At 41.5% G+C, this 13,554-nt stretch overlaps 1 protein-coding gene across 12 annotated transcripts in view; it reads left to right on the top strand.

Moving 5' to 3' along the window:
• Window positions 1-13,554, top strand: part of LOC115103135 (disco-interacting protein 2 homolog C) — a 258,880-nt gene that overhangs the window by 205,039 nt on the left and 40,287 nt on the right. For all 12 annotated transcript variants that reach the window (XM_065005770.1, XM_065005773.1, XM_065005772.1 and 9 more), the window contains 5 exons: window positions 1,782-1,891; window positions 11,069-11,171; window positions 11,544-11,608; window positions 12,120-12,213; window positions 12,535-12,654. In XM_065005770.1, the coding sequence (XP_064861842.1) occupies window positions 1,782-1,891; window positions 11,069-11,171; window positions 11,544-11,608; window positions 12,120-12,213; window positions 12,535-12,654 (492 nt within the window). The remainder of the gene's footprint in view (window positions 1-1,781; window positions 1,892-11,068; window positions 11,172-11,543; window positions 11,609-12,119; window positions 12,214-12,534; window positions 12,655-13,554) is intronic.

The following is a 13,554-nucleotide window of genomic DNA, read 5'->3' as shown; positions in this document are numbered from 1 at the left end:
CAGGTTTGTTTTAGTACACAGACTGCATATAGAATGGCTTAGTACACAGACTGCATATAGAATGGTTTAGTACACAGACTGCATATAGAATGGTTTAGTACACAGACTGCATATAGAATGGTTTAGTACACAGAATGTATTTAGAATAGTTTAGTACACAGAAGGCATATAGAATGGTTTAGTACACAGACTGCATATAGAATAGTTTAGTACACAGACTGCATATATAATGGTTTAGTACACAGACTGTATTTAGAATAGTTTAGTACACAGACTGCATATAGAATGGTTTAGTACACAGACTGCATATAGAATAGTTTAGTACACAGACTGCATATATAATGGTTTAGTACACAGACTGTATTTAGAATAGTTTAGTACACAGACTGCATATAGAATGGTTTAGTACACAGACTGCATATAGAATGGTTTAGTACACAGACTGCATATAGAATAGTTTAGTACACAGACTGCATATAAAATGGTTTAGTACACAGACTGCATATAGAATAGTTTAGTACACAGACTGCATATAAAATGGTTTAGTACACAGTAGCTGCATGTAGAATGGTTTAGTACACAGGAGCTGCATGTAGAATTGTTTAGTACACAGCCTGCATATAGAATGGTTTAGTACACAGAAGCTGCATGTAGAATGGTTTAGTACACAGGAGCTGCATGTAGAATGGTTTAGTACACAGTGGCTGCATGTAATGTAGAATGGTTTAGTACACAGTGGCTGCATGTAATGCAGAATGGTTTAGTACACTGTAGCTGCATGTAGAATGGTTTAGTACACAGCCTGCATATAGAATGGTTTAGTACACAGACTGCATATAGAATGATTTAGTACACAGACTGCATATAGAATGATTTAGTACACAGTAGCTGCATGTAGAATGGTTTAATACACAGGAGCTGCATGTAATGTATAATGGTTTAGTACACAGGAGCTGCATGTAATATGGAATGGTTTAGTACACAGTAGCTGCATGTAATGTAGAATAGTTTAGTACACAGTAGCTGCATATAGAATGACCCACTGTGTGGGGAACAGAGGAGTCAGGGAGAGAGAGCTCAGTGTAATTCTATTATTATTATTTTTCATTTTAGGCAGGTCAGTTAGAATAAATTCTTATTTACAATGACGGCCTACCCCAGCCAAACCCTAACCCGGACGAGGTTGGGCTAATTGTGCGCTGCCCTATGGGACTCCCAATCACAGCGCTGCCCTATGGGACTCCCAATCACAGCCTGGAATCAAACCAGGGTCTGTAGTGACGCCTCTAGCACTGAGATGCGGTGCCTTAGACCGTTGCACCACTCGGCAGCCCCATTGTGCATACTCCTCAATATTGATGCCAACCAGTGGATTTAAAGCTATCATTTTAGCATTGATGACATAAGTCAGGGCTGAGTAGAGGGCTGGCTATGGAAACCCTACATATAATACTGGGACACAGCCTGGGTCAGGCCCAGGATGCCTCCCAAAAAGCCCCCTATGGGCCCTGGTCAAAAGTAGTGCACTACATACAGTAGGGACGCAAAACCCAGCATCAATCGGGATGAGTGCTCATTGATCGCTTCAGGGTAATCACTAGACTAGCTGTCTCCATTGGCTTCGGCTAATGGGGATCCTAATAAATCAAATCAAAATCACATCACATTAAATGGCAGATTGTGACTGGCTCTCTAATGCCTTGATTGTCTTTTCTTTTGTCTTGGTCCTAATAACTCTCTTTGATCTGTCTGTCTGTTTGTCTGTCTGTCTCTCTATCCAGGCTGGCCAAAGCTACTGTGGTTTGTGACTGAATCTAAGCACTTATCCAAACCCCCCAGAGACTGGTTCCCCCATATCAAGGATGCAAATAACGACACAGCCTATATTGAGGTAACACACAGATCTGTTATGTCTTTGACTGCTTATGCAACAACGTGAATGTTTTTCAAGATGTTCCCACCTTGTACCAAGATAAAGTTCATCACCACAATAATGTTGTTTTTGCTGTCTGGTTTCTTCTCCCATTGATTTTGACTGCTATTCCCCTGGGTCTGTTTAACAAGTATCTCACTCTTGACAACACAGAGTGATTGGATTGACTGAAGTCTATATTGATTATATGAATCAGTCATAATACGAAGAGAGGTGTTGCTGTTATTGGTTAACTACAGCTAGATCATGTATTATATGCTCTGCTAAGCGCACAGCTCTCATTGGGATGTCTAGGCTAACTGCAAACAGCACTTGTTTGGTGTAGTTGTCAATCGATCTGCTTGTGATTGCCGATCAATATGCTTCATGGGGTTTGATTATCATTGTCTGTCTGGCGATTGGATATTCAGTTGTTGCTTCTGTATGGGAGACTAAATGTATTTCCCAAATGACACCGTTTCCCCTATATAGTACACTACTTTTGACCTGGGCCCTGGTCAAAGGTAGTGCACTATAAACGGAATAGGGTGCCATTTAGCAAGAAGCCGGAGACCAGTCAATCCAGTCAGATAATGTGGTTTGTCTTCATTTACTTTGGCTCTTTTTATGCAGCCAGGCGGTAATTTAAACCAGAGGTGTAGATATTCTATGTTGATTGTGAAGTGAGTGGAAAAAATCAGAATTAAATAGAGAGAAGAAGATGATGGAACATCATTAGAGCAGACAACTGGGATTGTCTGCATCCAAAATGGCACCTTATACCATTGGGGGCGCGGCACTGAGCCAGACCCTGAGCTCATCTGTGTGAATTGTTTGTTTATAGTTATATCGCTCAATTTTGTTTTGTCTAAATCCAGGTGCGTTGCAAGTTTGAAAGTGGATTGTACGTGGCATGTGTGACCTTCTTAATCCTAATCGGTGTAATATGAGGAAAACTTTCCAATCACTACCGGGGGTTGTATGGATTCCATTAGTAAATCAACCACAATCACCTACTCCCCTGCGTTTCTGCTCTCTTTCTGAGATGAAACTCACTTTCTCCAAAACAGCATTGCCTTGCCTGATGGTTGTTCTACAAAGGGAAACCAAGCAAAGGTGAGGCTCAAGAGGTGGTGTTAGGAACGGACTACGGAGGCGGGAAGCTGTCACCCGCTCCCGGTGACCACCCTGTCAACTATGCGGTCTATAAATAATAACCTGGATGAGTTAGCGGCAAGGGCTAAATTTGAAGGGGACTTTAGGACAAGTAATTGAATCTGCTTTACAGAAATGTGGCTCAAGCAGGACAATATTGATGTGAACATTGATGGATACACTGTCATTAGAGCAGATGGAGACAAAACAACGTCACATAAATCAATAGGCTGGGGGCTATGTATCTTTGTAGATAATACTTGGGCCACGCAGTGTAATGTGATTGAACAAGTGTGCACCAGAGACAGATTCTTGTTAAATCATTCAGGCTATTCTATCGTCCACGCGAGTTTGGACAGATGACCATTACTCTGGTCTATGTGCCTGGACCTAACAATAAGGAAGCTGCTGACAGGATTACAGACTGTTTTAATGCTGCTCTTTCATGATCAGCTAACCAGACAGTATTTCTGCTTGGGGATTTAATATGCTCTCCCTTTCCGCGCACCTCTCAACTCTGCAACAGTACAGTATGTCACCTGTCCAACTCCCTCAACTCACATCCTGGACCAGTGTTATGGCAACATAGAGGATGCATACAAGGCAGTGTGCAGAGCACCCATCAGGAAATCCGACCATAACGTTATCCATCTCCTACCGAGATACAGTCAGCAGATTAAACGTGAATAACCTGTAGAGAAATCCATTCAGGTGTGAACAGAGGAGAGTAGGGAGGAGCTCAAGGATTGCTTTGACATCACACTGGGAGGTGTTCTTTGACTCGTGCAGGGATCCCCACGAGATGACTGACAGCACCACATCCTACATCCAGTTCTGTGAGGATACTGTCATTAACAACAAGCCCTGGGTAGCTAAGGACTTGAAAATGTGCCTTTCAATGAAAGTTTGCTTTCCTGAAAGGAGATACTGATGCTGTAAAGGAGAAAGAAAATGAAATCAGATCAAAAATGTGTAATGCTAAAAAGGACTTGAAGTGGAACAGAGGTTCTGTCCAGCCAATCCAAGACAAGCATGGGAAGGACTTAATGCAATGGAATGGAAAAGAGGGAACAATACAATTGCAGACTTCTCATCCTTTGTAAATTACCTTAACTGTTTCTATGAAAGATTTGCCACTGTCGATTTCAAAGATGAATTTAAACAAATATGTGAGAGCATCCCCAAATCCTCTCCTGTCCACATAACAAAGATGCTTCTCACATATTGAGCCACACAAAGCAACGGGCCCAGGCGGTCTACGGGGCAAGGTACCAAAGGTCTGCGCTGACCAGCTCAAGGGAGTCTTCACATTACTGTTTCAACTCCAAACTCCTGAAGGTGTTGACCATTGTACCAGCCCCTAAGAAGTCACGGGCCAAATCACCAAATTACTTTCGACCTGTGGCCCTCACACCCCTTCTGGCCAAATGCATGGAAAGGGTTGTTAGTAAGCACCTTACCCTGTCCATAGCAGATCAACGGAGGCCTCGCAGGTTGGATCAAGGACTTTTTAACTGACCGCCCACCGTGTGTCCTCGTGAATGGGGCCCTCTCTGATGAACTGACCCTGAACACACCCAGGGGTGTGTCCTTTTACCAGTGTTGTTCTCTATCTACACTAATGAGATGAAGAGCCAAGGAAGCAATGTGAGCCTTTTCAAGTACACGGATGACATGGCTCTGGTAGGACTCTTTTTTTAAAGATGTTACATCAGATGGGGACAGCTATTTTAAACAGACCAACAACCTTCAAGAATGGTGCCGTCAAGTGCCCTCCACATCAATGTGGAATTAACAAAGGAGCTGATCATCAATGGCAACAACTTGCCAGTGTCCCAACCACTCTCTCTGAATGAGTGTTTCAAATACCTAGGGACACAAATTGATTGAACAGTTTTGAACAAGCTGAGTTTTACAGGGAATGCATACTATTTTTTTAAAGCAAGCCAGCGCCTTTTTTAAATCAGGAAATTTAAGGAGTTTGGGGTCAGTCAGGTTGTTCTGGGGAGGGTGTACAGCAGCTTGGTGGAGAGCATCCTCACGTTCATTATGTCAGTCTGGTATGGTAGACCAAAAAAAGCCGAAACCGATTAATCGGCTGATTTTTTTATTTTTTATTTTTTTTTTTGTAATAATGACAATTACAACAATACTGAATGAACACTTATTTTAACTTCATATAATACATCAATAAAATCAATTTAGCCTCAAATAAATAATGAAACATGTTCAAAATGGTTTAAATAATGCAAAAACAAAGTGTTGGAGAAGAAAGTAAAAGTGCAATATGTTCATGTAAGAAAGCTAACGTTTAAGTTCCTTGCTCAGAACATGAGAACATATGAAAGCTGGTGGTTCCTTTTAACATGAGTCTTCAATATTCCCAGGTAAGAAGTTTTAGGTTGTAGTTATTATAGAAATTAAAGAACTATTTCTCTCTATACGATTTGTATTTCATATACAGTGGGGGGGGAGTATTTAGTCAGCCACCAATTGTGCAAGTTCTCCCACTTAAAAAGTTGAGGCCTGTAATTTTCATCATAGGTAAACTTCAACTATGACAGACAAAATTAGAGAAAAAATCCAGAAAATCACATTGTAGGATTTTTTAATGAATTTATTTGCAAATTATGGTGGAAAATAAGTATTTGGCCACCTACAAACAAGCAAGACCTGTAACTTCTTCTTTAAGAGGCTCCTCTGTCCTCCACTCGTTACCTGTATTAATGGCACCAGTTTGAACTTTTTATCAGTATAAAAGACACCTGTCCACAACCTCAAACAGTCACGCTCCAAACTCCACTATGGCCAAGACCAAAGAGCTGTCAAAGGACACCAGAAACAGAATTGTAGACCTGCACCAGGCTGGGAAGACTGAATCTGCAATAGGTAAGCAGCTTGGTTTGAAGAAATCAACTGTGGGAGCAATTATTAGGAAATGGAAGACATACAAGACCACTGACAATCTCCCTCGATCTGGGGCTCCACGCAAGATCTCACCCCGTGGGGTCAAAATGATCACAAGAACGGTGAGAAAAAAATCCCAGAACCACAGAGAGCTGGGACCAAAGTAACAAAGCCTACCATCAGTAACACACTACGCCGCCAGGGACTCAAATCCTGCAGTGCCAGACGTGTCCCCCTGCTTAAGCCAGTACATGTCCAGGCCCGTCTGAAGTTTGCTAGAGAGCATTTGGATGATCCAGAAGAAGATTGGGAGAATGTCATATGGTCAGATGAAACCAAAATATAACTTTTTGGTAAAAACTCAACTCGACGTGTTTGGAGGACAAAGAATGCTGAGTTGCATCCAAAGAACACCATACCTACTGTGAAGCACGGGGGTGGAAACATCATGCTTTGGGGCTGTTTTTCTGCAAAGGGACCAGGACGACTGATCCGTGTAAAGGAAAGAATGAATGGGGCCATGTATCGTGAGATTTTGAGTGAAAACCTCCTTCCATCAGCAAGGGCATTGAAGATGAAAAGTGGCTGGGTCTTTCAGCATGACAATGATCCCAAACACACCGCCCGGGCAACGAAGGAGTGCCTTCGTAAGAAGCATTTCAAGGTCCTGGAGTGGCCTAGCCAGTCTCCAGACCCCATAGAAAATCTTTGGAGGGAATTGAAAGTCCGTGTTGCCCAGCAACAGCCCCAAAACATCACTGCTCTAGAGGAGATCTGCATGGAGGAATGGGCCAAAACACCAGCAACAGTGTGTGAAAACCTTGTGAAGACTTACAGAAAACGTTTGACCTCTGTCATTGCCAACAAAGGGTGTATAACAAAGTATTGAGATAAACTTTTGTTAAAGACCAAATAGTTATTTTTCACCATAATTTGCAAATCAATTCATGAAAAATCCTACAATGTGATTTTCTGGATTTTTTTTCTAATTTTGTCTGTCATACTTGAAGTGTACCTATGATGAGAATTACAGGCCTCTCTCATCTTTTTAAGTGGGAGAACTTGCACAATTGGGGGCTGACTAAATACTCTTTTGCCCCACTGTACCTTTGACTATTGGATGTTCTTATAGGCACTTTAGTATAGCTTCCGTCCCTCTCCTCGCCCCTACCTGGGCTCAAACCAGGAAAACATCGACAACAGCCACCCTCGAAGCATCGTTACCCATCGCTCCACAAAAGCCGCGGCCCTTGCAGAGCAACGGGAACAACTACTTCAAGGTCTCAGAGCTATTGACGTTTGAAACGCTATTAGCGTTTAGCTAAATATGCAGGTTTAAAAATATATACTTCTGTGTATTGATTTTAAGAAAGGCATTGATGTTTATGGTTAGGTACAGTCGTGCAACGATTGTGCTTTTTTTTCCGCAAATGCACTTTTGTTAAATCATCCCCCGTTTGGCGAAGTTGGCTGTCTTTGTTAGGAAGAAATAGTCTTCACACAGTTTGCAACAAGCCAGGTCACACAGTTCGCAACAAGTAATTTTAGCAGGCAATATTTTTAAAAATATATACTTGTGTATTGATTTTAAAGAAAGGCATTGATGTTTTTGGTTAGGTACACATTGGAGCAACGACAGTCCGTTTTCGCGAATATGCACCGCATCGATTATATGCAACGCAGGACACGCTGGATAAACTAGTAATATCATCAACCATGTGTAGTTAACTAGTGAATATGATGGATTGCTTGTTTTTTACAAAATAAGTTTAATGCTAGCTAGCAACTTACCTTGGCTTCTTACTGCATTCGCGTAACAGTCTCCTCAGGGAGTGCAATGTAAAGCAGGTGGTTAGAGCGTTGGACTAGTTATCCGTAAGGTTGCAAGATTGAATCCCTGAGCGGACAAGGTAAAAATCTGTCATTCTGCCCTTGAACAAGGCAGTTAACCCACCGTTCCTAGGCCGTCATTGAAAATAAGAATGTGTTCTTAACTGACTTGCCTAGTTAAATAAATAAAGGTGTCCAAAAATACCGATTTCCGATTGTTATGAAAACTCGAAATCGGCCCTAATGAATCATTCCAATGAATCTGTCGACCTCTACCCTCTACACCCTCAGTTAAAGAGGCTTCCCTCTGGCCAGCGCTTCAGATTGCCCATGGTCAAGAAGAACGTGTTCAAACATTAATTTGTTCCTTGTGCTGTTGGACTACTAAATGCAAAGTAGATTTTGTCAGTATATGTACTTATCTATCCAGTGCAGTTGGGACAGCGGTCGGCTGTGAGTGAATGTATCAATGTCCTCTGTTAGTGTATGCAACATGACTGGTTTAAATGTGTCTGATGTGAGAATGTATGTGATCCTTTTAATGGAAGGTGATGCCAAAGAAAAATGTCCATCCTGGATGGACAATAAAGTTTATTTCTACAGTGTTATATAGTGCACTACATATGACCAAAGCCCTAGTCAAAAGTAGTGCACTTTATAGGGAATAGGGTGCCATTTGGGATGGGTCCATTGTTTGTTGATGTCTAGACAGTATCCAAAATTGCAGTAATGGGTAGTGACCGTTTTGGTATTTTTGGCTTACTCAAAGTACTTTCCTACTCAGTCCCCACATTTTTTCTAGTCCTCTCCTTAGTCAAACGGACATTTACAAGAAAAATGTTCAGCAATGTGGCTTACAAGAGATGTCCTCGTCAATTCTACAAAGGAAAATGTCTCCAGAAATATTTTGTTCTGGACTTAATCTTTTAGACATGGTTGTTTTCGTAGTCATGCATCACTAGACATATGTAAGGCTGAGCAAATATCTGGATATGCTATGCATCACTCTTCTCAATGTAATACTACTTCAGATAGTCTGTAAGATATAGAGCATGAAGGTCTGTTATAATGACTTAGCCTAATGACTGTCTAACCTTTAAAGAGCGACTGCCCCTAAAAATCAACTTCTTGTTTTGAAAATCGCCTATGTGGCATTGATATGAGTGGTAAACATTTATTATCGTGCAACAAAATTGACTACAAAGTGTAAATAGAATAATTTTGGTCATAAAGTCAGTCTCATCCAAAACTGAGATTTGTGAGATGATAGGGGGGAAATGGTGTCACGGAATGAAGGGTAACACAACAGGTTTATTTGGGTTGGGTTTATTTGAATCCTGCCCACAACTAGCAGCACCCAAGTAATTATACATTCGTAGCGCAGCTGCACATGACCCTATCGTAATGCCCATGGTAAAATTGATTTGACAAATGATATCCCTATGGGGCTAGTTAGGGACCAATGCACAAGGGTCAATACTTTAAAAGGTCAATAACTAAAAATGTCAATGACTTAAAAACCTCAAACCAATTATAAATTGTAGAAATTCCTATACAAATATTGAAAGCATTTAATCAGACAACTAAAAGATGTGCAACATGAAAATATTGTCCCATTTATATTGTGTAATTTGATGGTTCCTAACTATCCCCAGAGATAGGCTATCCAAAGTCAAACCAACTTTGCCATGGTCGCACACCAGCCGACTGAAGCTAATTGGCTAAATAATTTGGCTAACTCTTCCCACCTGCAAACACACACGAGACACCCACATCAAACCACACCCCGAAACCAACGAATGTTTCAATTCAATCATGGCTGCTAGCATTTCTTAATGAACCAAGTCTAAAATGAGGCGAGATCAGGAAGTGCAGTCCACCTTTAATAATTTTGTTCCATCTCCCTGTCTCTTAGTGCAGATTAGATCAATGGTATAATCCATCTAAATGTCGAGTGCTGTTCTCCCATTAGTTAGGTTGAGATAAAATATACTGTGAATAATGAAAGTTGCTGCTATTCATTCCTAAGTGTCCCAAATGGCCCCCTATTCCCTATATAGCAGGGCTGTTCAATGTTGTTCCTGGAGGAACAAAACACTTCTGGTTTTCATCCTCAACTTCTAATCAGGGACTGATTCAATCAAGGGACACCAGGTGGGACACCAGGTGAGTTCAATTAACTACCGGGTAGAAACAAAAAACAGAATTGTTTTGTCCCTCCGGGACCAGATTTGAACAGCCCTGCCTTATACTGTAGTGTACTACTTTTGACTAGGGTTCATAGGGCTCTGGTCAAAAGTAGTGCACTATGTAGGGAATAGGATGCATTTTGGGAGGTACCCTCAGACAGACAGATGGAATGCTCGCTCTCTGTCTCTATCAATTCAATTTCAATTCAATTTAAGGGCTTTATTGACATGGGAAACATATGTTTACATTGCCAAAGCAAGTGAATTAGATAATAAACAATATTGAAATAAAAAAATGTACAGTAAACATTACACTCACAAAAGTTCCAAAAGGATAAAGACATTTCAAATGTCATATTATGAGTATAATAACGGTGTTGTAATGATATGCAAATAGTTAAAGTACAGAAGGAAAAATAAATGAACACATATTTTTCTCTCTGTGCTCAGTCAGGCAGTGGCTGAAGCTGACAGTAGTCTGTATAGTGTTTATGTTGCTCTAAGCTAGCTCTGTGGTCGTTCATCAGACTGACTGGAGGAGGCACCATGGCTTTATTAGAGTGAAGACTGTCAATCCCGTCCTCAGATCTAGTACTGTGTGTGTCTACTAGGACTGGGATGTCTGGTCTGAGAGAAAGGATGTTACTGCCTGATTGTTAAAGGCAGAATTTCAGTTTCAGAACATGGCAATAGCACTGCCCTACCCCAGGATGTGTGTAAAAAGTAGGCAGAACAACATCATCTGCTAAGAGGCATTATGTGTATTCTCAATACTAGCGACTGATAATTAATCAGATATATAACAGTAGAGTTGCTTTACAAGCAGTGTTTGAAATGGGCCATGGTTTGTCTGTACTGTACAGGTGGCGTCTAGCAACATGACCGTACTGTAGGTAGGGGAAATAATGGTCAATACAGCATATGTGTAATGATGGTCTGTGTTGCTGCTTTGTGACTGTGACACACATCCTAACGCCTGCTCTCTGTCTATCTCTCGCTCTCTCTCTGTGTGTGTCTATCTCTCGCTCGCTCTGTCTCTGTCTCTCTCCTCACCTCTTCCCTCTCTCACCTGCAGTATAAGACATGTAAGGATGGCAGTGTGCTGGGAGTGACGGTGACGAGGATAGCTCTGCTGACTCACTGTCAGGCCCTCACCCAGTCCTGTGGATACACAGAAGGTGGGACTCTGCAGCCCTCTCCGATAAGACATTCTACAGAAGTCATAGCACTAAGACTCTGCTATGGGAGACATAGACCATACGTTAGATATATACTTTTTCATTACAATTGGATTCTCTCTCCATCTTTCACTTGTTTGGGTGTTCTGCTTCTCACAACAGTCATTGGTCTAAACCCCATCTCTCACAGTAATGATCATGCATTGTGTACATAGAATCTAACATGTCATGTATCAGGGTTACTGTTTGAGATGTCTATGTTGGATTAAACTATTATGTGCTCTGTTATCTCTCTCTCTCTCTGCCTCTCTGCCTCTGTCTCTTTCTCTCTCTATCTCCCTCTCTCTCTCTGTGCCTCTCTCTCCTCTGCAGCTGAGACCATAGTGAATGTATTAGACTTTAAGAAGGACGTGGGGCTGTGGCATGGTATTCTCACGGTGAGGACCTTCCAGCAGGGCTTTGATACACACACACACACACGTGTCTGCACAGGGCTTAGAGGGCTCGTTAAAGATTATTATATTCTTACTATGTTTTCTTTGAGCACCATTTTGAAATGGGAATTATATTATCAGAGGGGATTTTACCACTGTTTAAATGTGTTCTCCCAAATCCAATTATAACGAACAGTGAATATATTCTAATATGTAGCCACAGGGTCTTTAGTCTCTGTTGTGTTAGAGCAATACAGTCTGCATCCCAAATGGCATCCTATTACCTATAGGGTGCACTACTTTTTACGAGGGCCCATCAGGCCCTGTACTATAAAGGTGAAAGGGTGCCGTTTGGGATGCATAGTGCATACACTAATTAATCAGTGTTTTAACCAATGAGATCTCATATCAGTTTTCCTAATTAGCCTAGAAAAATCCTGATAATTACCAGTCTTGATTGAGTCTTGCCTTACATGTAATAACGGCTCTGATTAATGTGTCTCTCCTGTTGCAGAGTGTGATGAACATGATGCATGTTATCAGTATACCCTACTCACTGATGAAGGTCAACCCACTGTCCTGGATCCAGAAAGTGTGCCAATACAAAGGTCTGGATTCACCATCTCTCCATTCACTCAAGCTTCAGCTAATATACTTTAGATACATGTGTATTTGACAATTGATACTGTTTAATAATATTGCATTTTACTTGGTTGTAAGGATGGTTTCATGTACAGTTGAAACTGTTACTTCACTGCATTTTGACCGATAACATTGGAGTAACATCAAAAGTGATATCTTCTGAATGTTATTGGGGTATTATAATAGCCCATAATATTGAACTTGCATTTTGACCACACTGATTGACTTCTTTTTTTTCTTCATGTGAACTGTCCTTAACCCTTCCCATGGTGTGATCCATCCCACAGCGAAGGTGGCATGTGTAAAGTCCAGGGACATGCACTGGGCCTTGGTGGCCCACAAGGACCAGAGGGACGTCAACCTGAGCTCACTACGCATGCTAGTGGTGGCCGATGGATCCAACCCCTGTAAGACCACACTACTCTATTCTCTCTCTCTCTCTCTTTCTCTCTCTCTCTCTGTTTTTCTCTCTCTGTTTTTCTCTCTCTCTTTTCTCTCTCTCTCTCTCTCTCTCTCTCTCTCTCTCTCTCTCTGTCGCTGTCTTTCTCTGTCTCGCTCTACCTCTCTCTCTCTCTGTCTCTCTGTCTTTCTCTCTCTCACTCTGTCGCTGTCTTTCTCTGTCTCGCTCTACCTCTCTCTGTCTCTGTCTCGCTCTGCCTCTCTCTCTCTCTGTCTTTCTCTCTCTCACTCTGTCTCTGTCTCGCTCTGCCTCTCTCGCTCTGTCTCTCTGTCTCTCCGTCTTTCTCTCTCTCTCTCTGTCTCTCTGTCTTTCTCGGTCTCGCTGTCTCTCTGTCTTTCTGTCTCGCTCTGTCTTTCTGTCTGGCTCTGCCTCTGTCTGCCTCTCTCTAAAAATGAATTCTAGAAATGTATCAGATGGGGTAAAATATTGTGCAGAACTATAGTACTGTAACTCTGTCCATGTTCATGATGCAGGTCTCATAGAATGTCCCTTTGTATAATGTAACCAATATATAATTGACCAAGCAGCTGCCATGTAGCCATTACAGTAATCTACCACGGGTGCTGTAAAAACTAACATTACATACCACTGCTACATTTGATTAGTTTAAGATACACTTGAAGTCAGAAGTTTACAGTCATTAAAACTCGTTTTTCAACCACTCCACCAATTTCTTGTTAACAAACTGTAGTTTTGGCAAGTCGGTTAGGACATCTACTTCGTGCATTACACAAGTAATTTTCCCAACAATTGTTTACAGACAGATTATTTCACTTATAATTCACTGTATCACAATTCCAATGGGTCAGAAGTTTAGTGTGCCTTTAATTTTCTGGAATTTTCCAAG

The sequence above is a fragment of the Oncorhynchus nerka genome, linkage group LG20 (genome assembly GCF_034236695.1).
Source record: "Oncorhynchus nerka isolate Pitt River linkage group LG20, Oner_Uvic_2.0, whole genome shotgun sequence".
Lineage (NCBI taxonomy): Eukaryota > Metazoa > Chordata > Actinopteri > Salmoniformes > Salmonidae > Oncorhynchus > Oncorhynchus nerka.
This window is presented reverse-complemented; position numbering and strand designations above follow the sequence as displayed.